The sequence below is a fragment of the Sapajus apella genome, unplaced genomic scaffold (assembly GCF_009761245.1).
Source record: "Sapajus apella isolate SASKATOON/1434 unplaced genomic scaffold, GSC_monkey_1.0 scaffold13, whole genome shotgun sequence".
Taxonomy (NCBI): domain Eukaryota; kingdom Metazoa; phylum Chordata; class Mammalia; order Primates; family Cebidae; genus Sapajus; species Sapajus apella.
The window spans coordinates 33097579-33123522 of NW_022436953.1; the positions used below are offsets into that span (position 1 = coordinate 33097579).

Here is a 25944-nt window from a genome sequence, read left to right on the forward strand (position 1 = left end):
GATACAGAATAGAAACAGGTACCCTGGTCAGGAGCCTACTAGGCCAGGTGAGAGATGAAATGATGTCATGGTCTGAGTGGGCTTATATTTTGGAGGGGAGCCCAGAATACCTGTTGATGGAATAGTTGTGAGAGTGAGAGAAATGGATTAATCAAGGTTAGCTCCTTTTTGATTTGAGCAACTGGATGGATTTTGTGAGCTAGAGATGCCTTGAGGAGGAGCAGGTTTAGTGAGAAGTGTTTGATAGAGTTCTGAGTGCAGATATTGAGCATATAGTCTGGAGGCAAGGGGAGAGGCCTGGGCTGGGAAGAACTTGGGATTTGTCAGAGCAGGGTCATTTAGAGCCATAGGACTGGACGAACCCACTCCAGGAGAATGAGTGTGGATAGGCATAAAAGAGACTCAGAACCAAGGCTGGCACATGCAGGTGTTCAGAGGCTGCCAGAGGTGAAGGAAACAGCCACTGAGTCTGAGCAGCTAGGGAGGGCAGAGGAAGCATGGAGAGCCAAGTGGAAGGTGTTGCAGGAAGGTGGTGTGGTCACTGTTAGTGAAGGGTACTGAAGGGTCAGTGGAAGGAGGAAAGGGCAGCAGCCCTGAAGTGGAACATATGGTGTAGGGAGGTGCTTGGCTGCACACACACACTGTCTGCCTGCATCACTCAACAGGTTTGTAATTGTCCTAGTCCATTTGTACTGCCGTAACAGAATGCCTTAGACTGAGTAATTTTTTTTTTTTTTTTTTGAGACGGAGGTTTGCTCTTGTTGCCTAGGCTGGAGTGCAATGGTGTGATCTCGGCTCACTGCAACCTCCGCCTCCCAGGTTCAAGCGATTCTCCTGCCTCAGCCTCCCGAGTAGCTGGGATTACAGGCATGTACCACCACGCTTGGCTCATTTTGTGTTTTTATAGAGATGGGGTTTCTCCATGTTGGTCAGGCTGGTCTCAAACTCCCGACCTCAGGTGATCTGCCCGCCTCAGCTTCCCAAAGTGCTGATATTACAGGTGTGAGCCACTATGTCTGGCTAGACTGAGTAATTTTTTTTTTTTTTGAGACAGAATCTTGTTCTGTTGCCAGGTACCAGGCTGGAGTACAGTGGTGCCATCTCAGCTCACTGCAACTTCCGCCTCCTGGGTTCAAGCAATTCTCCTCCCTCAGCCTCCTGAGTAGTTGGGACTACAGGTGCGTGCCACCATGCCCAGCTAAGTTTTGTATTTTTTAGTAGAGACGGGGTTTCACCATGTTGGCCAGGATGGTCTCGATCTCTTGACCTCATGATCCACCTGCCTTGGCCTCCCAAAGTGCTGGGATTACAGGTGTGAGCCACCGCGCCCGGCCTAGACTGAGCAATTTTTAAGTAACAGATTTATTGCTCACAGTTCTAGAGGCTGGGAAGTCCGAGATCAAAGCACCAGCAGATTCAGTATCTGGCAAGGGCTTGCTCTCTGCTCCCACGATGGCACCTTGTTGCTATGTTCCTCACAGGGCAGCGGGAGAAGAAGAGCAAAAAGGGACTTGCCAGCCTCAAACCCTTTTATCATGGCACTATGCCCATCATGAGGGCAGAGGCTTCATGGCCTAATCACTTCCCAAAGGCCCTTCTTAATTGCTATCACCTTGGATGTTAATTTCTAGCCTATGAATTTAGGAGGGACATGTACATTCAAATGATGGCAGTGATCTAGGCCAAGCTATGGAACCTCTTTAAGTTCCAGTTTCTTCTGTAAAATGGAGGTTAAAGACAGTTTCTTTTATTGTGAGGATTAAATTAGTCTACACATGAAGCACACTCAGAACAGTGTCTGACCCAGAGTAAATTGTAGCTAGTCGCTATTACTATCATAGTGGTCGCTGATGACCCCTGCTCAGTAAAAGTAGAACAGAGAGAGGATTCCCCACCTTGGATTTACCTGATGCCTCTCTTGCACTTTCTCTCCTTCTACAAAGACACAGCCGGTGGGATTGGTTCCAAAGGTTGAATTCTTAGTGTAGGAAGCAAGTGGTTTCCACTTGAGGCATTTTATCTCGATTCTATTTTGGAAATATTCGTGTTTGATTGGTCTTGAAGTCGTGTATGAATCCTACTTTGACATGTAATCTTTCTTTCTGATTGTAGTAGTAGAAAAAAATTAACCACGGTATAGTGATAAAAGCACAGATTTTACAGTCAAACAAACTTGGTTTTCTTTCTCAGCTCTGCCATTTATTCGCCATGTATCTTTGGGCAAGTTACCCAAGTTACCTTCTGTGTTAGGGTTCTCTAGAGAAACAGAACTAATAGGGTAGGTACAGATAGATGGGAGGGGATTTAGGAGGCTGAGAAGTCTCACCATCTGCCCTCCACTCACTGGAGAACTAGGGAAGCTGGTGGCATAGCTCAGTCCAACTCTGAAGGCCTGAGAACCCCGGGGGCCGCTGGGGCAAGTTCTGCAGTCTGACGGCTGGAGAACCTAGAGCTGTGATGTCCACAGACAGGAGAAGGTGGATAGCCCAGCTCCAGGAGGGAGAGATGGGGCAGGAGGGCTGGGGGGTGGGGGAGCATGTGTGCGGAGGAGAGGGAGGGAGAGAGAGAACAAGGGAAAAAGACAGAATTTGCTTTTTTCTAGTCCTTTTCAGGCCATCAACCTGTTGGATGGTGTCCCCCCCTACTGGGTGAGAATGGATCTTCCTTACTCACTCTACTGATTCAATGCCGGTCTCTCCCTGAAACACCCTCACAGCCATGGCCAGAAGTAATGTTTTAAGAGCTGCCTGGATATCTCTTAACCCAGTCAAGTTGAAACCTTAAACAACCATCGCACCTCCTCTTGAACCACTGATTAAGTTGAGATGATAACATGCTAAAATTTTGCACCTTTCAAAATAGTCTGTAGGCTGGGCTGTTTCATGTTAAGGTCTTCTCATGGTTTATGGCACAGAGTAAGTCGCCCCTGAATGATAGCTATTTCTCATCATCTTTTAAGCTCTTCTGAATGCAGATCCTTTAAACATATTTATATATTTATTTTCTATTTTCATTGTTAAAACTATTATGTTAAATACAACAAAAATATTTCTAATGAATTTTAGTGCTGCAGGAGTTTAGGACTTCAGATGCCCTTGAGCTTCTGGAGAACTCTTTTGCCTTAAATGGGATTCCTGTTCCCTTCTTCTGAAGATTTGTCTGTTACCATTGCCTCTGTGTTATGAAGATCTCCTTCTGGCAGCTGATTGAGTGGAGGCAGTTATGGCAGTTCTCAGCTTTCAGCAGGAATTGTAAGAGGTCGTTTGCTTCCCAGAAGAATTGCTGCTCCACTGGAAACCAGCAGGAATATAAGAAGAAATCAGATTTTTTTTTTTTTTGAGACAGAGTTTCGCTCAGTCTCCCAGGCTGGAGTGTAATGGTGTGATCTCAGCTCACTGTAACCTCCTCCTCCTGGGTTCAAGCGGTTCTCCTGCCGCAGCCTCCTGTGTAGCTGGGATTACAGGCATCTACCGTCATGCTCAGCTAAGAAACCAGATTTAAAAGAAGATAGGAAGTTGTTTTTCTGAGTCAGGGTGCTACCTGTTTTGTACTGGTTTAAGACCATGTTACCTTCCTTCTACTTAGTATTATCCTTTTTTGGATTTGTATTACTTTTTGGTTAGAATTCAGTAGTACTAAAGGAAGGACCCTTTTCTGATTCTTGCACAGTGCCCAGTGCGTGTGGGCACTCCATATATGTTGAAAGACAGAAAATAACGAGCTGGAGGGTACTAGTGTAGGCATGTCCTGGTCATCAGCTTTTCTGGTCATCTTTGATCTGAGTGTGATGTTGTGTATGTGAAAGAAAGTAGCACAAATGTCTTTAAAACTTTTGAGAGTCTGTTCTAAATAGCTGTCTCAGAATGCTTTTATCTTTTTGTTCTTTTTTTCAGATTATTTGACTATTGATTTAAAATTTATAGAATTTTCGTATAAGTACATTTAAAAATGGAAATAATTAAAAATGCTGTTACAAAAGAGTTTTCTTCTTATTATTATTTTATTTTTTTTTTTTGAGATAGAGTCTTGCTCTATTAACTGGCTGGAGTGCAGTGGTGCAATCTTGAGTCACTGAAACCTCCACCTCCTGGGTTCAAGCGATTTTCTGCCTCAGCCTCCCAAGTAGCTGGGACTACAGGCGTGTGCCTCCACGTCCAGCTAATTTTTGTATTTTTAGTAGAGATGGGGTTTCACCATGTTGGCCAGGATGGCCTCGATCTCTTGACCTCGTGATCCACCCACCGAGGCCTCCCAAAGTGCTAGGATTACAGGCATGAGCCACTGCACCCAGCTCTGCAAAAGGGTTTTCTAAAAAATTAAAAATTAAGATAGTGAAAGAGCACCCAAGAATGTAGCAGATAGAAGATAAAAACCAAAGACAGGTAACTCTGCTTCCCACTTTGCCTCTGAGCTTTATTTGGGTAGATATAACCTGACCGGGTAAGGCTCTAGATAACAATAGTCTTTCAGGCTCAGTGGAAATCTTTCACTCTTGGAAAAATATAGCATATATATTTTAAAAACTTTTAACAATATAATTTATCAATAAATTTTATTTCCTATAGGTATAATGTGAATACAGATTTTTATTGGTTTCAAAAAGTTTATATTAAATTGACAGTCCTATGAGGGAAGGATATATCTTGGTATTTCTCAAAGTACAGTATATCATTTATAAAGATCTACATGAATAGCTTGCAGTAATTGTGCTCTAATAATTTAGAAATTGTGTCACTAAATATGTTTTAAATTCATGCATCAGATATCACATCCTGTCTTGTTGAGGGGCCTCAAGGAAATTATCAAACACAGTGCATTTAAAAGGCATTTGCATTATAAATAGACTGGAAACAAGTAACCTAGCAAGGTATCTGCCTAGTGTCCAGCAGCCTTGCAGGAGTTAAAAGCAAAATGTATCAGACATCAATAGTTTATTGAAGAAATAGTCCTTTTTGCTTCATAATTTGCAGAAGGCTGCAACTGTCAGTCATGATGTACTGCCTCTTGAAATTAGTCAATAGAGCAAACAGCAAGAATTGCTGTGGGCAGAAAATAAGCACTGTAATCATGACATAACTGGGGTCAGTGATTTATGGATTTCAATATAGTAGTAGCTGCATATGATTGAAAATTTACTAGGTCACTAGTGCACCAAAAATTTTATTCACAGCCTCCAGGCATCTTTTGAAATGTGCAACAAAATAAAAACCTCTGAACCTGTTTTGACACTGCAGACTCAGTGGATGACATGCCAGCCCAGTGAGTCTCATTTAAATGTAAATGTGTCATAAACTTTTGTACCATACTCTTTAAAAATGCCAGCTACTTGAAGGGATAATGCATGTGAAACTGATTTACATATTGAAGTAGTGAAAAAGGACCTTGTAATAATCAAGTTTGAATTCTTTCATTTTAAAGTTGGAAGCTGAAGGTGTTCCTGAAGTATCTGAAAAATATGAAATTAGCTCTGTTCCCACTTTTCTGTTTTTCAAGGTAAGTATAAAGGTGGCGCAAGAGATCATCCATTATAAGGTGCCGTGCGGCTACCTGTTTGTTTCTTCACCCTCTGTCTAACCCCGAATATTAGGTTATTTGGCTGTTTCTGGCCCTTTGCCTTTCTTCTGATAGTCTCAATTTTTGCACCAATGCTGAGAAAGAAGACCATGCCAGCTGCTTGCCAACATCTTAGGAAAGGGGCATGGACTGTGTAGTGCCAGCAGCCAGAATCAGAGCTTCTTGATCAAAATCCAGATATGTGGCTGTGGAACCGCAGTGCTACCTGAGTTGGTTGAATTGGTTGTTTAGAGCATGTGCCTGGACATAGTGGAACCTCTGGCTGGTTCTAGTTTGATGAATGACTCTAGGAAGCAGGTGCAAATCTGAGCTTCTGGGCACCCGTGGGTGTTATAGTAGTTCCCCAAATACCTCATTTATACTTAATAACAGATTCATCCCAGCCAGTGTGGGGGCAGTCTTTTTTGTGTTTGGTTAGACTGACCTGATTTGACTCTGAGATGTGGCAATATTTTCTCAGTGTTTATCCAAGAAAAGAAAAAAATTATTATATATTTCTAAAATTGAGTTGCAGTGCAGGCAATTGGCAATGAGGGTTTTTTTTTTCACATCTCCAGTAATACTGTTGTTTCCTTTAAAAATTTGAACTACGTAACTGTTTGGAATGCTGCATGTATTCTAAATAACTTTTTAAACTTTAGAATTCTCAGAAAATCGACCGACTAGATGGTGCACATGCTCCAGAGTTGACCAAAAAAGTTCAGCGACATGCATCTAGTGGCTCCTTCCCACCCAGCGCTAATGAACATCCTAAAGATCTCAACCTTCGCCTGAAGAAATTGATTCATGCTGCCCCCTGCATGCTGTTTATGAAAGGAACTCCTCAAGAACCACGATGTGGTAAGAAGCTGCCTTTAAGATAATATAAACAAAATGGGTGCTTTCCCAGAATAGGGTATGTTTGATATGGGCATCCTGTTTCCAAGCTATACCATACATCTTATACTTGTGTTCACATACCTTTAGAAAATCAGAAAGGTTATAATTCCCAAGGACACTCTATGATTAGGTGATAAGAATTAGTTTGCGTTATAGACTCAATGTTGGAACCAAAAGGAGCCTCAGAACTCATCTAATTCAGAGTTTTGTTTTATATGTAAGTCCTCAGACTCAAAGATAGAGGTGACTTGCCCAGTGTCACCTGGTAAGCAGAGTTAGGATTAGGTTCCAACTACCATATTGCTGTCTCTGTTAACAGGCCCTTTGCCTGTTACTAGCTACTTTTGCTGTTAGCAGTTGCCTTTTCTTTCTTGCCAATCTCCTGTTTTTCACCTAGTTTAGTTTCAGCAATTAAAAAATTTGCAGAATTTTCTTCGTGTTTTTGTGTCCACCCTGTGTGCTTTTGCCTTCCCTGTGTCATCACTATCTAATGATTCTCTTCCCCCATTGCTGTCATTTCCAGTTTATAGCTGCTAGTAATGGAAAGATGCCGAATTCTTGGCTTGTAGTCACTCTCCTTTTCTGTACACATGGATGCTTGTAATTTTGTCCTTAAGTAAGTTTTAGAGTTATTTGACCCCTCCGGTACTGGGTTTATGTTATTTTCTTTTTACTGTGCCTAGTACAACGTTAGTATGCTGCGTAATTGAGCATTTAATACCATTTGATGATGCTGTTGAGACTCTAAGAGTATTTGTATCAAGTACACAGGAGGGAATTTATTAAGATGGGGCAGTAACATTGAGTATGCTCTTGATATGATTACAGCATGTCCGCTGTGACTTTACCAAGATAGCCAAGCTTCCAGTGTGAATTTAATTCTGAATTCTTCCCTGTAGGGTTATTAAATTACATATTAGGTTATGATAATGTGTAGTTTTAAAAATAGAGTTTCATGATGAATTCTGTCTTAAAAGTATCTCTTAGTTCTGCCTAAAAAATTTCCTTGCCAGTATTTTGCCTACTATTTATGTATTGTAAAGCTAACTTGGTCTGCACTAAACTAAAGGTAGGAACAGATGGTCTCTGTTGTGTTTGTTATTTTGTTTTTAATGGGGGTCGCACATGGTTCAGATTCACTTTCTCCCATGAAACATGAGACTCATTTCTTGTACTTTATGTGGTAGCCTAATAATGGGAACTTACCACTTCAGCCGAGTGGATTGTATTCAGCACCTTCTCTCAGATCTCAGGTACAGTAGAACTGGCTGTGAAATGTGGGTGAAGAATACTTACAGTGGAATCTCTACAGTATTCTCTCCTTTGGAGTTGAACAGTAGTAGTCTCAGTCTTTTCTGAATGATAAACCTAATGAAAGGGCAGTTGGCAACACTGAAGCTTGGGGAAGCTTGGGGAAGGTGCTCAGAGGAGAAGGATATCCTGGGAAGTGTGCTAGACTGGATGTCATGCCAGGTGAGCCCTAGGCCAACCCTGCAGCCTTAGCAGCTTTGGGGACAAGTCAGGGACCCTCTTGGTGCCTTTAATTCCTTCTAGTGCTGTTGGGGGTGGAGCCAAACTTGGAGGGCCTTTTCAGTGCAGATATTGTGTGATTATTCAAGTAAATTAGAGAGAAACTTAGAAATTATAGTTTTTCTGCTTACCTTTTACTCTATTAAACTGAATTTAGAATTTACTTCTAGACATTTTTATATTAACAGAGTGGCATTTGGAGGACTGTACAAATAATAGAATAAAAATGAAGTTTTGAAACATTTCAGGGCCAGGTGTGGTGGCTCATGCCTGTAATCCAAGCACTTCAGGAGGTTGAGGTGGGCGGGTTGCTAGAGGTGAGGAGTTCGAGGCCAACCTGACCAACATAGCGAAACCTTATCTCTACTAAAAATACAAAAATTAGCTGGGCGTGGTGGCACACACCTGTAGTCCCAGCCACTTGGGAAGCTGAGGTAGGAGAATTGCTTGAACCTGGGAGGCCAAGGTTGCAGTGAGCCAAAATCGTGCCATTGCACTGCAGCCTGGGCAACAGTGAAACTCTGTCTCAAAAAAACAAAAACAAAACAAAAATATATCAGAGCCATCTGACAACATGGTATTATAGATATTTAATTAATAAAAGACAGAATAAAGAAAGATTTTGAGTTACATATAATTTAACAATTATAGTTTCTTCTTTTCAAGTACTTGTTTTCTTTTTTTTTTTTTTTTTTTTTTTTTTTTTCTTTTTTTTTTTGAGACGGAGTTTCACTCATGTTACCCAGGCTGGAGTGCAATGGCGCGATCTCGGCTCACCGCAACCTCCGCCTCCTGGGTTCAGGCAATTCTCCTGTAATCTCCAGTCTCCTGAGTAGCTGGGATTACAGGCACGCACCACCATGCCCAGCTAATTTTTTGTATTTTTAGTAGAGACGGGGTTTCACCATGTTGACCAGGATGGTCTCGATCTCTTGACCTCGTGATCCACCCACCTCGGCCTCCCAAAGTGCTAGGATTACAGGCTTGAGCCACCACGCCCGGCCTAAAGTACTTGTTTTCTATATAATTTTTGTAACTACATTTTCAATGAGCTTTTCTGTTTCCTGATATATTGTTACATGTCTTTCTGTCATGTACAGTAAAGAGATCATTTAAGGATGTTGCTGTTTTTTAATAAAACACCTACTTAGGATTAATTGGAAAATATTTTTAAACTGTTTTCTTAAGGGAATATAAGTCACTTCAACCCTTTGCTGTTCCTTTCCAAGCCTGCTTAGTAGAGCATTGTTTTTGCTCTTCTGTTGGCATTTTAGAGAAGGGTGTAAGCAAAACCCTCTTTGTAGAAGCATTGGCCATCTAATTTGGTGAACACTCACGTGGCTGTTCTTTCCTTATTTTGCACCAAATTAGCTTTGAAGGTGCTACCTCTGGTAACACTGCTGGACTCCCACTGTGGAGTATAACAGTATTTGTTTTTTGATTAGCTGGTCCCCACCTTGCTTTCTGCTAATCAGAAAAACATGAATGAATAACATGTAAATTGTATATCTAGAAAACCTTGAAAGCCATTTTTAGGGTCTCTCCTGGAGCTCTGTTGGATTCAGCCCAGCTTCTACACAGGTCATCTCCATCAATTTATTTTCCACATGTACTCTACCTGCAGAATTGGATGGTATGTTATGAGCCTGACATGTGGATAGGGTCTCAGTCGAAAAGAATTGAATTGTCCTTATTCTGTGCTCCTCATGAAGACAGGAAAGTGATTGTTTTAGGAAGAGTTTCCAGGAGCACTGAGGTGTATGTCATCTTAAACAGAATCTTAAATCCTTGAATAGGTTAACTATTTGGGAATTCTTACAACTAGTTCCGTTAACAAAGCTTGTAGGAAAGCAAAAGGCATTTGAACCATAGTCAGAGATATTCCTCCTGCAGTGAGAGGCATCCAGCCGGGCTCTTACTTTTAAATCAGCCACAAAATCAGCAGGTTTCAGAGATGTTTTTTAGGGTTTATTGTTAGGTAGTGATGAGGTGTGGTGTTAGGCACCTATTCATGTCATGAGTAGAAATGACTGGGGATGGAAATGGGGATTCTGTGGTAGTTAAACATTACATTTCTACATTTAAATGTTTTTATTGCATGCATGCATTTTTCTTAAAAAAAAAGTGTGTAAATATTTTGTTATTAGAATAAAGCCTTCTTGCCATGTTATCCTTAAGCATAACATTTCTAGTCTGCCACTTTAACCCTTAAAAATGAAACACTACCAATCAATCTTCCTAGTCTGCATGTAATTGCCTAAAGCTAAAATAAAGCTTTTTTCTCAGCCAGTTACAGTAAAAATAAGTTAATATATTGGCAACAGAATAACCATCAGCAATCAGCCTTTAGCTGTTTACTAATGAACTCCCAGATGAATAAAAAAATGTCAGAATCAGTGTTTTACTTGAGGCTGTACATGAACTTAACACTTCAGATGTAGGAAAAGCAACTTACATGCTGTACAAATAAATACTAGTGCTTCATCTAAATAAACTGCAGATTTGGAAAATGTTTACAGCTCAGTTGTAGATCCGTGTTTCAATAGTAAATGTGATTTTGGGTGACATCAGGTAAAGCCCATTCTTGCAATTAATCTTATATTGAATTTTATGGTTTCATTGTATTTAAAAATAATTGCTGACCCTGCTCAGTCTTATAGAAATTTTGAATCTGAAGAATAGGTTCTTTTCCAGTGAATTACAACTGTGTTTGAGAAGAAGAATGAGGCGTGAGAGAGTAGGGCCATACAAAGTATTGGGAACAATGGAGAAGAATTAGCTTATGGAAAGAAAAATACTTTTTTTTTTTTTTCAGACTAGACTAATAGGTTTATAAAAGACTGATATTCACACTCTTATTCTTCAGTTCTAATGTCATAATAAGATGATGTCAAAAAAGTACAGAATAAAAATGTGTCACAAAAGTATAATAAAATCATGGAACATAAAATTGCCACTATAGTGTAGTAAAAAAATTACATTACATACTTTAGGGAATGTAAATAGTTTTAAAAAAGAAACTGTCAAGTTATGACATGAGATGAGAAAGAATACTGTCAATCTATTGATGGTTCATATATAACAGAGAAGATGGCTTTAAAATTCAATGTACTGTGCCTATTTTAGACTACAGGAGAACACATCCTTCATGATTTTTAATTTATCCTGCTTAGAGATAGTGAAGATTGAGCACTACTGAAGTGGGTACTCAGGAGGTAGTAAAATGGCAGTAGAAACGAACATTGGGTTTTCAGTACAGTATAGTCAAGTAGTAGTTAAAATAACAATTGTAGAACTTTTTTTCCTCTGCCCAGAGTTGATTCTCATAGATTCACAATAGGAAGGCTGGGAGGGACTGTCCAGAGTGTCAGGTCAGTCTCCTGATTGCTAGGAAAGTGCTGAGTGGAGGCCATGGCCTCATCTTGTGTCACCTTGGTGGGTGGAGGGAGCCAGTGTCAGGGATTCAGATTTCTGTGTATTTTTTTTTTTTTTGAAGCCAGGGTCTTGCTGTTTATTCACACTGCAGGCTGGAGTGCAGTGGCAGTCTCAGAGCTCACTCCAGCCTCAGACTTCAGGGCTCAAGTGATCCTCTTGCCTTAGTCTCCCCAGTTGCTGGGATTACGGTGTGCACCATCACTCCCAGCTCTCTGCTTTTTGGCTAGTGCAGCTTCTCTTGTGACCAAAAAAAAAAAATGTCCATGATAATTAAGAGGAGCTTTAATAAATACACCACTTTTTTTTTTTTTTTTTAAATACTCATAGTTGTGTCAAAAAGTTAAGTCATATCTGAATGTGTGCTATGGTTCAAGGTCAAATAAGGGGATCCAGGAGTATATTTTCTCTTTGTGTATACTAGTGAGCCATGCTAATTAAATCACCGGCAACATAAGAGGCAGGTGTCTGTATGTCCAGTAGATCATATATATGCTGAACTAATGTTTTATGTGTATGTGTTTCGAGAGAGAGAGAGAAGCAAAGTGCTTTATTTTCTTTTTTTGTGTACAGGTTTCAGCAAGCAGATGGTGGAAATTCTTCACAAACATAATATTCAGTTTAGCAGCTTTGATATCTTCTCAGATGAAGAGGTTCGACAGGGACTCAAAACCTATTCCAACTGGCCTACCTATCCTCAGCTCTACGTTTCTGGAGAGCTCATAGGAGGACTTGATATAATTAAGGTTAGAATGGAGAAGTCTGTGCCTTGTAAAGAAATTCCATTTAAAGCATACTGTTTAAAATGTTGTGATAAATCTAGGGTACAAATTTCTATGAATCTGTATTTACTAATAAGAACTTGCAATGAATACACAGTATTTCTGATTAGTTGATTGATCAGTATTCTATGTTATGGTATGATCAAGGAGATTTATGTTATAATAAATTTTTTTCTTAAAACTGACGTGTGCTTATTTTAGGAGCTAGAAGCATCTGAAGAACTAGATAAAATTTGTCCCAAAGCCCCCAAATTAGAGGAAAGGTAAGTGCTTTAGAAACTTTCAAATAGCCTATCATTTGATATGTTAAAAATATTTTAAAGTCCTCAGGTTTTGCATTGCTCTTTCTGCGTAGAAATCAAGGATTTGGTATTTGTATGCCAGAGGTCATAATTTGTTGTTTACAATCAAACTAGCCATGCAAATTTGGGCAGATCTAATTTGGATTGGAGAAATTTTAGCACCAACTTATTGATCATGTGGAGGATACTCTTTGCTTTTATAGAAATGTCATTGTTTCTGTGGAACAACCAAATTTTGCTTACCTGTCTGCATTTCAGAGCCAGGGTCCAGTTTTCTTGTCACTGCTCCTTCGCATAACCTCAGCGCACTCGTGTTTTCCTGGGTGCAGCCTTGGTGACTGCTGCGGGTGCTGCCCCAATGCCAGGGCACTGACAAGTGGTGAGAGTGAAAAGCTCATCAACTCGCAATAAGCTTTGGGCACTTCTCATGGGCTTTCTAGACCACAAGAACTTAACACGAGCAGGTTTTGGAGCTGTGAAACCTATGTTTGTTTTATCAAGGATCTCACTGGGCTTTTAGAGAAGTTCTGTTACAGAAATGTTGGACTTTGGTGTGTAAGGCGACTAAATGGGATTTTTATTGCAGTAAATGTGAATTAATATCGAACTTTAAAAAGGAATTTGTTCTGTCAGCAATCAGTGATTCGTAAATCTTCCTTTGGTAATTTTTTTTTGCCATGTAACATCTTGAGAATTTCTAAAAGTGTTTAATAGTAATAAATACCTCATTTGTCTGTCCTTAATTAATAATTTCTATAAACCACATTCCATTCCCCATACATCAAGCTGATCTCCTTAATTAATAATTTCTATAAACCACATTCCATTCCCCATATATCAAGCTGATCTTTGCGTGCCACGTTCTGTCCTGTGATTTGCACCATTTCCTGCCTTCTTCATGAGAAAGTGATGCTCCTCATCCCTTTGTTGACTCTGGTTGTCTTCATGTGTGGTTCTTGGCTGTAGCCTGGTGATGCCCTTGGCCCGTGGAGGCTGTGTGGTCTCCAAGGACAGCTGCACTTTTTATATGCTTGTGTTTGCTGTTCAGCCGATTCTTCTTCTCTGCTGAGTACACTTGCTGCTGCTTATGGCCTTGTCTCTGTCAGACCTCCGTTTTCCTAATTGCTGCTTCTAAATCTCCTGTGCTTTCAGACACCAAAAGGTAACTGGCTAGAATTAGGTAGAAAATAAAATTCAGCATATTTTGAGTAATAATTTGAAGGGCTCCAAGTGAGCAGCAGAGTGCAGAAAGTGGAGTTTGTGGACTCGTGACATGTATTTGGGCAGTATACTGTGACCTGTGGTCCCTGTGTCCAGGTGGCTGAGTTAGTTGGGTTGTCAGGGTCACTGTTGTATTCCTGTATCTGTTTATGTTTTTCTGAACTTGAGCTAATCCTACTTGGTTGGCAATGTAAGTGATACAGTTTTGTGCGTGATTTATGCATTTCATTTGGGATGAGCTTATAAGGAGATTTTTGAGCCATGAGTTGGGAGAACATGGTGGCGTGACCCCATGGGGCTTAGGTTCTTTAGTGACCCGTTGTCCCAACACTGACTTTCCTGAGATTTGTGACTAAACTTGTGGCTGCATACAGATAATTAAAATTCCTGACAGCATGTTAGATTATGATGTTTGAAAGACTATATAAAATATAAAACATAATATTGAGAGCATTTGATGTTAGTAGCTGGCATTAGCTGATGTTCTGAGGGTTATTTAACGGTGTCACCCTGCAATCTGACCCTGTGAGCTTTACATGTGTACAGTGGTATGCAGCAGCATGATGGAAGATGGTGCACACAAGATCTAGTTCTGGAAGTTTTGGATGGGCTTAATATATAAGCCCCTTACTGAACAGTTCCTTACTGAATTGGTTATTATTATTATTTTTTTTTATTACTGTGAGTTGATGGGCTTAAATTGCAACTTGAAGGAACATTCCTTGCCTTAAAAGCCATATTGTGTTTTACAGTGGCTTAGGGAGGGAATGAAATCAAGGAAAATGTCAATGCATTTGCCTGTTTAATACCACTCAAAGCTGTGAACTGTCATCCTGCCATCCCTCAAATATGCATGTTACTGACGAAGCAGAGGAAAAGTGGTGTTGCATAATTGAGCTGAGCCATTTTATATCAATTTTCTCTCTTCAGGCTCAAAGTGCTGACAAATAAAGCTTCTGTGATGCTCTTTATGAAAGGAAACAAACAGGTAAAGAACTCAAAAATGGTTTTATTTGTAATTTCTTTCCATGTTAACGTCTGCAACAAGGGGACAGTTAAATCTCTTTTTCCTAGCTTTAGCTAATGAAGCTGTAGCGGTATCAGGAAGTTATCCAGGCCTTAATTGGTGCTTACAGAGATCAAACAAAGTAATCTACATTTTGCTTGACTTTATCATCAACATCTCAGTGGGGTGCATTTCTTTCTTCTGCCAAACTTTGTCAGCTAACGTGGTCAACACTGTTAACACTTTACTGGTTGTGTGAGTTGTTATTTCATTACCTTTTGTTTGAGTGTGTGGACCGCTGGAGTGTTCAGCTGAGTCACTCACTGGGCTTTCTGAATGTCCAGTGCTTGAGTTTGCACCCCCTGATTGTCCTTCTGTGACAGTGGAGGAGCAAACCCTGGCTGTGTAGCAGGTATGCTGCGTGTGTGTTTGATGAATGAGTGAAATGATGAGCAATTCTCATTTGTAATGGGATGGTTCTTGTAGCTTTTTGACGAAAGTGCATATGGATTGTGCATCATTTTGAATATCAAGTTTGATAGATTACTTCCACTAATAGCTTGAGCAAAACTAATTTTCTTTCAGATTGAGATCAGAGTGGTAATTTCCAGAAACCAGCCATACACATATGTATCTAATTTTGTAGTTTTCATAGCACTTGAATTTCTACTTAAGTCTCAATCAGTTGTTGAAGTAGGCGAGGTTGGACAGAGTTTGGCCTGTTTTAGAGATAAAGAAACTAAAGCTCTGAAGGGTGAGGCTGCTGGAATAAAGAAAACACTTCACTTGTTAGCCAGGTTGCATTGGGCAAGTAACACATGGAGAACCTAACTTTCCTCGTTGGTAAAGGGACACAATACTTCTTCACAGGGCAGACCCTGGTTGCCATAACTAGTGTGTAAGTTAATATAACTAGTCATAATGAAGCTAATTAGTTAATATAACTAATCGGTTAATATAATTAAGTAATGGAAGTAACAGTAACAAAGAAAATGTTAATATACATTTCAGCATGTTTGGGATCATTAGGTTAAGGCCTAGATTATTTGATTTTAGTTCAGTGTATTGAAACAATAGAGCACATTAATAATTCCTAGTAATGATAAAGTGACATTTTTTTCTTATTCTTGGTGATTGTTTAAGCGGATATTTATTCTCAAAACTTTTTTTTTCCTGTAAGCCTAGAAAGTATTAATACATTTTGGAAACAGCATTATTAGGGCTATTAAACTGTTTACATGGTACCACATGTTTTCTACAGGAGTGCTGGAATTTGGAGTCCTGTGGCATAAAAAAGGCTTAAGATTTTCATAACCTCAAAAAAGTATTAGTATTCTGTAATGTAAAAATAAAATGAGGCTGGGCACGTTGGCTTAACACTGTAATCCCAGCACTTTGGGAGGCTGAGGCGGGCGTATCACCAGGTCAAGAGATGGAGACCATTCTGGCTGACATGGTGAAACCCCGTCTCTCCTAAAAATACAAAAAATTAGCAGGGTATGGTGGCTTATACCTGTAGTCCTAGCTACTCTGGAGGCTGAGGCAGGAGAATTGCTTGAACCTGGGAGACGGAGGTTGCAGCCAGCCTGGGTGACAGAGCGAGATTCTGTCTCAAAGAAAAAAAAAAAAAAAAAAAAAGAAAGATGGGAGTCAGGGTCTAGTTGGAAATGGGAAAATGATTGCCATAATCATTGCAAAAAGGCTGAGTTAAAATCATTTTGTGTGAGTGAAGTTAAGAATGAACTGACATTTCTGTAGAAATTCTAGGTTTCACTTAGAGGAACTTTTTGACCACAAAGATTATAAACTGTTGGAACACATATCATCTTAAGTGGTTACAAACCAAAGCCTGTGGGTCACATGTGCCTGGGTTGATGTGTAGTTGGGTTTGTACTTGAAGAGGGGATGAGAAGAAGCCCTGGGAGCTAAGTAAAAGGAGTGGCAGCTACACGGGACAAGTGCTGTGCTGGTTGGCAGAGCATTAGGTATAACCGTGCTGCTTGGGTCATATAACAAATGTAATATTTGCAAAATTTTTTTTCATCTAGGAAGCAAAATGTGGATTCAGCAAACAAATTCTGGAAATACTAAATAGTACTGGGTATGTAAATGTTGTTTTCAAATGGTGTATTAAAAAAAATCCAACCTGGCCTGGTGTAGTGGCTCACGCCTATAATTCTAGGACTTTGGGAGGCTGAGGCAGGAGGATTGTTTGAGTCCAGCTGTTCAAGACCAGTGTGGACAACATAGTGAGACCCCATCTCTACAAAAAATAAAAAAATTAGCCAGGCATGGTTGCGTACATCTGTGGCCCCAGCTACTTGAGAGACTTAGGTGGTAGGATCACTGGAGTCTTGGAGGATGAGGCTGCAGTGGGCCGTGATTGCACCACTGGACTCAGCCTCGGTGACAGAGCAAGACCCTGTCTCAAAAAAAAAAAAAAACCGAATATTCCAACTTTTCAGTTCTGCCATTGATGCTTTTCAGTTGTCATATCTGTATCTATCCATAAATATTTGTATCTTTCGTTATATTTTGTTGTATTGTTTTGTGAATGTCTTCACTTGGACCAACATGGAATTTTCTGGCCAGTGTTGTAGTATTAGTAACATAAAGGACGTCCTTAGGCAACCTTTGGAATAACTATTTTGTCTACTTTCCCAGAGGAAAGTGAATAACTGAGTTCTCACCATGCATGAAGCTATTTCAGGGATAATATAGGTAGTTTCAAATTTTTCTCAACTATCACAGTTGCTAAACAATACAGAACACTGAAGGGACGCACGTTAAGGTCCGTTACCTGGATCTGCGAGGTAGCGTGGGTTAAGTTGCAGTTGCTCCTAGTTTTGATGTGCTCAGTGGTGAAGCTGTCAGGTAAGAACATTGCCATTAGGCCGGGTGCCATGGCTCACGTCTGTAATCCTAGCACTTTGGGAGGCCGAGGCGGGCAGATCACGAGGTCAAAAGATCGAGACCATGTTGAAACCCCACCTCTACTAAAAAATATGAAAATTAGCCAGGCGTGATGGCGCGCGCCTGTAGTGAGAATCGCTTGAACCCAGGAGGAGGAGGTTGCAGTGAGCGGAGATCCCGCCCCTGCACTTCAGCCTGGCGCCTGGCGACACAGGGAGACTCTGTCTCAAAAAAAAAAAAAAAAAAAAAAAGAACATTGCCATTGATTTTTGTGGTTAAAAACAAAACCCCTTATTTGGAGATACTTAGCACAGGGTTTGTCAGATACTTTTGTTTGTTTCTCATTATTTCATGATTGCATCTTTTAAAAATCATGTAACTGTAGCTTTTAGCTATAGTTAGATCAGGCAGATCACTTGAGGTCAGGAGTTTGAGACCAGCCTGGCCAACATGGTAAAACCCCATCTCTACTAAAAATAAAAAATTAGCCGGGTGTGGTGGTGCACACCTGTAATCCCAGCTACTCGGGAGGCTGAGGAGGGAGAATCACTTGAGCTCGGGAGGCAGAGGTTTCAGTGAGCCGAGACTGTGCTACTGTACTCCAACCTGAGTGACAGAACGAGATTCTGTCTAAAAAAAATAAAAAGTTGTGACTGATTTCTTCAGATTATTGGGACACTTTATAGAGGCAAGTATAGTCAGTTTATTGTAACTTCAAGCCTGCTCTTTTCTTCATCCCTGGCCTGGGCCGTACAGTAGGGGCTGGCTTGCTTTTGGTCATTTTTGATTTCCACCTTTCTTTGTCAACCCTCTGCTGCGGTCCACAGTGAGATACACACAGTTCATCCTGCAGAGCAGCACCAGCTTCCTCATGGCAATAGTGTTTTCTGAGCCAACACAGTGGGCCTGACCCAGCCTGTGTCTTTGGTGGAACATCTTGGTAACTTGGCTTTCTTGCCTTTATCTGTCTAATCTTCATTGTATTGAAAACACCCTGTTGTCCCAGAGCAGGAGGCTGCCTTGGGAGAGAATGACCTCCCAGCTCTGGAGTTGCTAAGCATGATTGGCTCTAGGATGAGTGAGGCCATCCAGGACCTCAGCTTCTTTTAATTTGAACAGACCATGGTCTTGCTGGGTGTCATAAGTATGTGGACAAAGCTCTTTTTTACTTTTTCTCATTTCTTTAGTAGCCAAAATACACATGCATGAGGGGCTGAGAACCAAGTATATATTGAGATTTGAAAGGGACCCTTTACGAGTAACCTTTAGGAAGTGTATTGGCTGTTAGGACTCCACGTACACACACTTGGGCCCAGTGCCTCCTGGATCCTTTATGAATAGTTCTATAACTCATTGTTTTTATCACAGTGTTAGGAGATTTGCCACCTTTAGTTAGTTCAACTTGAGTGAAGACTTACAGTGGATTTTTTAAAAAATTAGGTTTACATTGGGTCTTTTTTTGCTCTTTTTTTATAATTCCTTTTTTTTTTTTTGATAATTGCTTCTGATTTATCTGATCATTTAAGTTTTTTGACTGTTCCCTGCACCCGTAGACAGTTTCCTTGGGAACTTGTTTAGTAAATAAACAAGATTTCCCTATGATGGTTTTAGTTTTATGGAAAGTCTAGTTTTTTTACCTGTAGCATTTTCTTTGGCCACCTTTGGGAATTGCACCTGTATACTGTCAGTCACCCTGCAAGGATTTAGGCATACATGCTTGCTAATTCCTGACTATCTAACAGTGAAATTGCTCTGAGTAGATACAATTGGATATTCATGCAGTGATTTTTTTCATGCTTTGTACAAATAATGTTCACTGTACAGCTTAAAGCCACAAAGCTTTCATTGGTCTTTTGTACATTAAAAACAGCACCCTCTCTGACATGAGTTGATTTAAGTGTGGAAAGCGTGTCTTGCTATGGTGGAGGGAGCTGGCAGTGTGGGTGTTGTCTGGCTGCCGAGCCCCTACAGCCTCCATCCACAGGCACTACTCCATCCTGTTCCACGAGCAGCTTCCAGGAGGTTAAGAAGCAGCAGCCTGGGGTGGGGCAGGTATGAGAAGTGGGTGAGAGTGTTCAGTTAATGAAGGCTTGTGCAATGGGCGTGTCAGTCTGACCGAGGGGTTGGCAGGTTGCAGCTGGCTGCCCATTTTTGTAAGTAAGGTTATATTGGCACACAGCCACATCCCTTCATTTAAATGTCGGTGGCTGCTTTTGTGCTGTCCAGCAGAGCTGAGCCGTTGCAGGAGAGACTGTCTGGCCTGTAAAGCCTGAAATGTTTACTGTCATACTCTTTAAGAAAAAGTTTGCTCACCCCTGGTCTAACCCAGTATTGTCTGAGAAAAGTCCAGATAAAGTCATATGTTGGAATGACTAATTCTGTGTAATACTTGGCAGATTAAGAAGTAAAATCATTTCCATTGGTCTGTAGTACATTTTGTTAGCAATGAAGTAGTTTTCTTAATTGTTTAAAAAACATCAAATGCATAGAGGTTTTACAATTTTTATTCAACTGTATTGTATTTCCTGTTAAAATGTCTTCTCTTTTTTGCAGTGTTGAATATGAAACGTTCGATATATTGGAGGATGAAGAAGTAAGTTTTGTGTTTGATGTTTCACCCTTGCCTTAGCTTGAATCATAAGGGTCTGATGGAATGGTTTCAGGATTCCTGTTGTTTCTTTAGGTTCGGCAGGGATTAAAAGCTTACTCAAATTGGCCAACATACCCTCAGCTGTATGTGAAAGGGGAGCTGGTGGGAGGATTGGATATCGTGAAGGTAAGGCTAGCTCTTTCACTATTCCACAGAACAGAAAAGATTTTGGTATGTGTAAAAGTTATTTCCTGAATGGAAACTCAAGAGTTGTTTTTGACTCCTCTTTCCAGCCTGACTCTCAGGCATTTCTGGACCAGTATCACCATTTCTGTGTGCATCAGTATCCTGCTGTTCTCACTGTCCCCACGTGGCAGCCTGTTCTTACTTCCACACCTGAACTAGCCATTGCAGCTCCTTTCCATGGGGTGCTCTTCCCTGTCACCCTGTTAGATCCTGCTTCAGCTCCCGGCCAACAGATTATTTTTTTCTTGCCTTACTCACCTGCCCTTGGGTGTGTGGAGTGACAGTAGCGTGGGGCTTGTGGCCAGTGCTGCCCATCCGTGCCACAGAGACTAAAGATCACTGCCCCGGAAATATAGGTCCCTTTTTGATTTTCAGATATTTGGAAATCTGTTATCTGTTAGATTGTAAGTGTTTTAGAGAAGACACCATTTCTTAAATACCTTGAGTCCTTCCTGATGCTTTGTGTATTTTAGGAGTTCATTAAATGGTTGTTAGATGGATAAATGACTTTACTTCTTGCTTTAAGTAAACTTTGATTGCGTTTTAAATGGATGTGACTTAGCTTATATTTAATGTCTAGAATTTAGGGCAGGCTCACCAACTAGCACCTGTGTACTCCATAGTTCTCTCGATTAGCCCAAAACAATAAACAGAAACTGTAGCTTTAATATCTACCCACAAACCCTTCACTGCACCCCAGGCCCACTGTGGGCATGGTGGAGTCAAGGAGGAGGGTGGTAGCCAAGTGGGTATAGAGAGGAGCTAGCCGAATGCCAGGTTCTGCTTGGGAACATGAACAAAACCGCCCCAAAGGCGGGCTGCTGATTGCCCTCAGGCCTTCCTCTTGCCTTGATCCATTAGAGAATTTTCTCTGAGATCAGATCTTTGGCGTTTTATATGGAAAACAAAGTGGTACTGCTTCTAATTACGTTGTAAAATAAGTTTTTTGTTTTTGGAGACAGAGTTTCACTCTTGTTGCCCAGCTGGAGTGCAGTGGTGTGATCTCGGCTCGCTGCAACCTCTGCCTCCCAGGTTCAAGTGTTTCTCCTTCCTTGGCCTTCTGAGTAGGTGGGATTACAGGCTCCCGCCACTTTGCCTAGCTAGTTTTTCTATTTTTAGTAGAAATGGGGTTTCACCATGTTGGCCATGGTGAAACTGCTGACCTCAGGTGATCTACCCACCTCAGCCTCCCGAAGTGCTGGGATTACAGGCGTGAGCCACCGTGCCCGGCCAGAGTAAAAGTGTTTAACACATGCTTTTGTAAAGTGAAGGCACTAGCTTACCACTGAAATAACATCAGCACTTTTTTGGACCATTATGTTTTATGGAAACAAAGCTTGAGCTCCATCGATTGCAGAGGCTGTTTTTGTTCTGTGGTTGCCTCTGTGCAGGTTTGTTTCCTGTGGAGTTCCAGGTTTGATATCACACTTGTTAAACCAGCCAGTGAGACGTTTCTCCTGGGGAACGGCCTCACTCCTGGGGGAAAAATGTTTAATACTATAGCTCTTGAATAGCCCTGAAGCAGTTAAAACAGATCTGCATTTGTCCCCCTCCCTCTCTCTCTCTGTCTCTCTCTCTATAGATATAATTTTATTTTTGTAAGACACAAACAGTACTCAAACCCCAAATACTCCTGAGCCTGTTCTTCTCTGAATGTTTTACAGCCTGTACCTTAGCCATTGGTAACTCTTGGGAAGATACAATCAATAAATCTCATTTAATTCTAAAGCTAAGCTGTGTGGGTAACTTCTTTTTAGTTATATAACAGAGTGTTATATGATTTTTTTATGTTTACCTGCTAAGAACATATACATTTGAAATGTGTGATATTGTTAACATTTTTCCTTGAGAAGATATATGGACTGGCTCTTACAATGCCATTTTGATCTGTTTCTTGCAGAATGCAGTAATTCATGGTTCAGTTAAAAGATGTTTGAAACGGTCTAATCTGGGTGGCCTCTTTGGAGCAATGAGCATTTGTTTCGTTAAATAAGTGAATAAATAATGACTTAGTTACTTGGTCAATCTAGTGTCCTGAGAAAATTGTGAGTTATTCTTGCCTCTGAAGAGTAAACAGTTAACTACTGCTGTTACAGAATGTTTGGACTTAAGACACTTTGTTGAGAGAGATTTAGAAGATTTGGTTAGGTCTAGCTGTTCCACCTGCCGGCTCACATTAACAGCAGTGAGGATGGTGAGGATTGCCTTTTTGAAGCACCCTCAATGTGCCAGGCACACTGTTTTGGTGCTTTTAAGAGGCTGCTTCATGTAATATCCCAAGCAGCCTCAGAGAGCAGAATTCTTCTTCTCAGTCAGTAGATGAGGAAACAGACATGGAGGGGTCAGATGAGTTGTCCACCATCCCATAACCTGTAAGTCATTGAGTCCAGATTCTTCCTGAGGGCCACCTGCCCTTTCCCACTGAGCTGCATGGTCCTCTGCCTTCTTGAGTGTGTCCTCTGAAAAGTCCCTCTGCTGGGTCCCTTGGAGCGGCAGGGTGTCTCCTCGTTAAATAGGTAGAAGATCCCTAGACATTACTGAAAGTGGTCTGGGTTTGGTGTGACAGCATCATTCATATTTGATTTTAATCCAGAGAGGAGGTCATGTGGATTTTAATGGTTTTATTGATTGATGTTTATGCAGCTCAGTGATAACCTGAAATGTTATATTAAATGTTTGTTTTAAACCAGAAAATCTTATTTATCACTTGTCACCTTTCAAACTTGGTGTCTATACTCCAGAATTTAAATCTGGAAATTAGGCACAAGGAGCATGGAGCCTGCGTAGAGCCTGTGCTGCAGTTCCAGTCAAGCTGGTGGTAGCTCTGTTGATACCATGTCTGTTTCTGAATTGTTAGGTCTTTTTAATAGTTTCTGCCTCTCCATGTTACTGGTACTATAGCTTTTCCCAAGACAGAAATATATTCCCAGGTTGGGTTTCAATAACAAAGGCTGTTTCCTCCCTGTGAGTGGCAGAGTGGGAGGGGAACAAGCATCATATTTGAGTAGGCTTTTCATGTCACATTACTTTTTTTTTTTTTGAGACAGAGTCTTACTCTGTCACCCAGGCTGGAGTGCAGTGACACAATCTTGGCTCACTGAAACCTCCACCTCCTGGGTTCAAGCGATCCTCAGTCTCCCAAGTAACTGGAAGTACAGGTACATGCCACCATGCCCGCCCGGCTAGTTTTTGTATTTTTAGTAGAGACGGGGTTTCGTCACGTTGGCCAGGCTGGTCTCAAACTCCTCACTTTAAGTGATCTGCCCCCTTGGCCTCTTAAAGTGCTGGGATTATAGGCATGAGGCACTGCACCTAGCCACATTGCTTCATTCTTCAGCCTTGAAAGTCACTTGATTTATTTGCCTTATTTATTGCTATAGTTTAAATAGGGGATCATTAGCTCCATTTGCTGCGTTTCTTAATACTAAACAATCTGTTGGTTTTAGGATACATTAACTCACTTAATTTAATTTAATTTAATTTAATTATGAGATGGAGTCTCACAATAGCCCAGGCTGGAGTGCAATGGCATGATCTCGGCTCACTGCAACCTCCGCCTCCCAGGTTCAAGAGATTGTCCCTGCCTCAGCCTCCCGAGTAGCTGGGATTACAGGCACCCGTCACCACGCCTGACTAATTTTTATACTTTTAGTAGAGACACGGTTTCACCATGTTGGCCAGGCTGCTCTCGAACTCCTGACCTCAGGTGATCTGCCTGCCTTGGCCTCCCAAAGTGCTGGGATTACAGGTGTGAGCCACTTCACCCGGCCAAGAATACCTTGTTAATTTTTATGGCATTATTTAGTTTGAGAGTGTTAAAAGACTGGAGTTTTAATCCAATATGTGTTTCTTTTGGTTCTCAGATTTACATACAAGCTGTGATTTTTAGATGTTTTCATCTTTTTATATATGCATATACATATTATTATTGTTTTTTATTTTTAGGAACTGAAAGAAAATGGTGAATTGCTGCCTATACTGAGAGGAGAAAATTAATCTTAAACTTGGTGCCCAACTATTGCAAGACATATTTAATAACATTGGGAGCAGTTCATGATTTAGTCCTCAGAGATGGACTAGGAATAGAAAAATCCTGCTGACTCAGTTACATGTTTTGTGTATTTCACAATGTCGTGCTAAATAAATGTATGTTGAATTTTTTCCCACCAAAAATAGAATGCAATAAACATCTTCAAATTATTAACAATAATTGTATGAAAAAAGTGTGTCTTTACAGCAATATTAACATATAGCTACTATAGTTAACCCACCTTAAATCTCTTTTTCTTAGTACATGAGTGCCTTCTAGCAGTTAAGGCCGTCTTCAGAAAATGGAGAATGGTGGCGGGCTGCAGTACACAGCAGTATTTAGAACAACTCCTGCACCAACACAATGGCTCCCCTCGCTGGTGAAAGATCTCTTTACAGCTTTGGAAAAACAACGAAATATTTTTCTGTCATTGATGAGCCTGAGCTTGGCACTGGTTAAATTGCAGAGGCAGCGTAGGGTGTTTGCAGGTTCAGACTCATTTCACAAGGCACTAGTAGTGAATTATCAAGAAACATTTAAGAGGAAAATGATTTCTCATTGAATATGGTACAGCAGGCACTTTTCTCATAAGGCCTAGAAGAATGGGTAGTCATGACAAAAAGAACAGAAAAGTGTTTGTTGTAAGCCTCTGTCTGTCTGTCTGTCTGTCTGTCTGTCTGTCTGTCTATCTATCTATCTATCTATCTATCTGTCTATCTATCCATCTATATTTTGAGACGGGATCTGGCCCTGTCTTCCAGGCTGGAGGGCAGTGGCACGATCATGGCTTACTGCAGCCTCGTCTTCTCGGGACCAAGTGACCCTCCGGCCTCAGCCTCCTGAGCAGCTGGGACCACCAAGCATGCACCACCATGCCCACCTAATTTTTTTATTTCTTGCAGAGACAAGATCTCCTGCCTCAGTCTCCTAAAGTGCTAGAATTTACAGGCATTCGCCACTGCACTTGGCCCACATACTTATAATGAATGTTGATTTGGTCCTTCACAGTCCTTTGGTCCTTCTATTGAGAGCAGTTTGAAGTTCATGAACATTTTAACACAGTTTTTGATCCTGAATCTAACATATTTGAGAAATAGTTGCTCCACTAGGCTTCCACAGTTCAGGCTTCAAATGGGATGGCTAAATTCACCTCATGGTTCCGAGTTTTTTCTGTGCTGTGGCACATTCCCTTCATTACATTACCTCCCCCCCCCCGTTGTCTGGGTAGTTAAGACGCTGTACTGTCTGGGGGTGATAAGGAAGGGAGCAGACGTCAGTAATTTAGACAAGAATAAAGAGGACGAAATGAATCTGTTCCTAGGTAAGATCAGCCCACCACCTGCGCACTGCTGCTGTCTCTTGAGCTCAGGCTGTTTCCTTCTGTTTTGATTGTGTAAAGAGTGGAGCGCTGATTTATGTTGTGTGTTACACAGGGTGGT

General features: G+C 41.0%; 1 protein-coding gene across 1 annotated transcript in view; it reads left to right on the forward strand.

Annotated features, from left to right (window-relative positions):
• The window catches only part of GLRX3 (glutaredoxin 3), a 42367-nt gene extending 17682 nt beyond the window's left edge, over nt 1-24685 (forward strand). Inside the window, exons 3-11 of the mRNA XM_032282025.1 lie at nt 5419-5493; nt 6216-6414; nt 11989-12161; nt 12399-12460; nt 14651-14708; nt 16775-16827; nt 20193-20232; nt 20323-20415; nt 24421-24685. Coding sequence (XP_032137916.1) covers nt 5419-5493; nt 6216-6414; nt 11989-12161; nt 12399-12460; nt 14651-14708; nt 16775-16827; nt 20193-20232; nt 20323-20415; nt 24421-24471 — 804 coding nt within the window. The 3' untranslated portion in view covers nt 24472-24685. The remainder of the gene's footprint in view (nt 1-5418; nt 5494-6215; nt 6415-11988; nt 12162-12398; nt 12461-14650; nt 14709-16774; nt 16828-20192; nt 20233-20322; nt 20416-24420) is intronic.
• The last annotated feature ends 1259 nt before the right edge of the window (nt 24686-25944 follow it).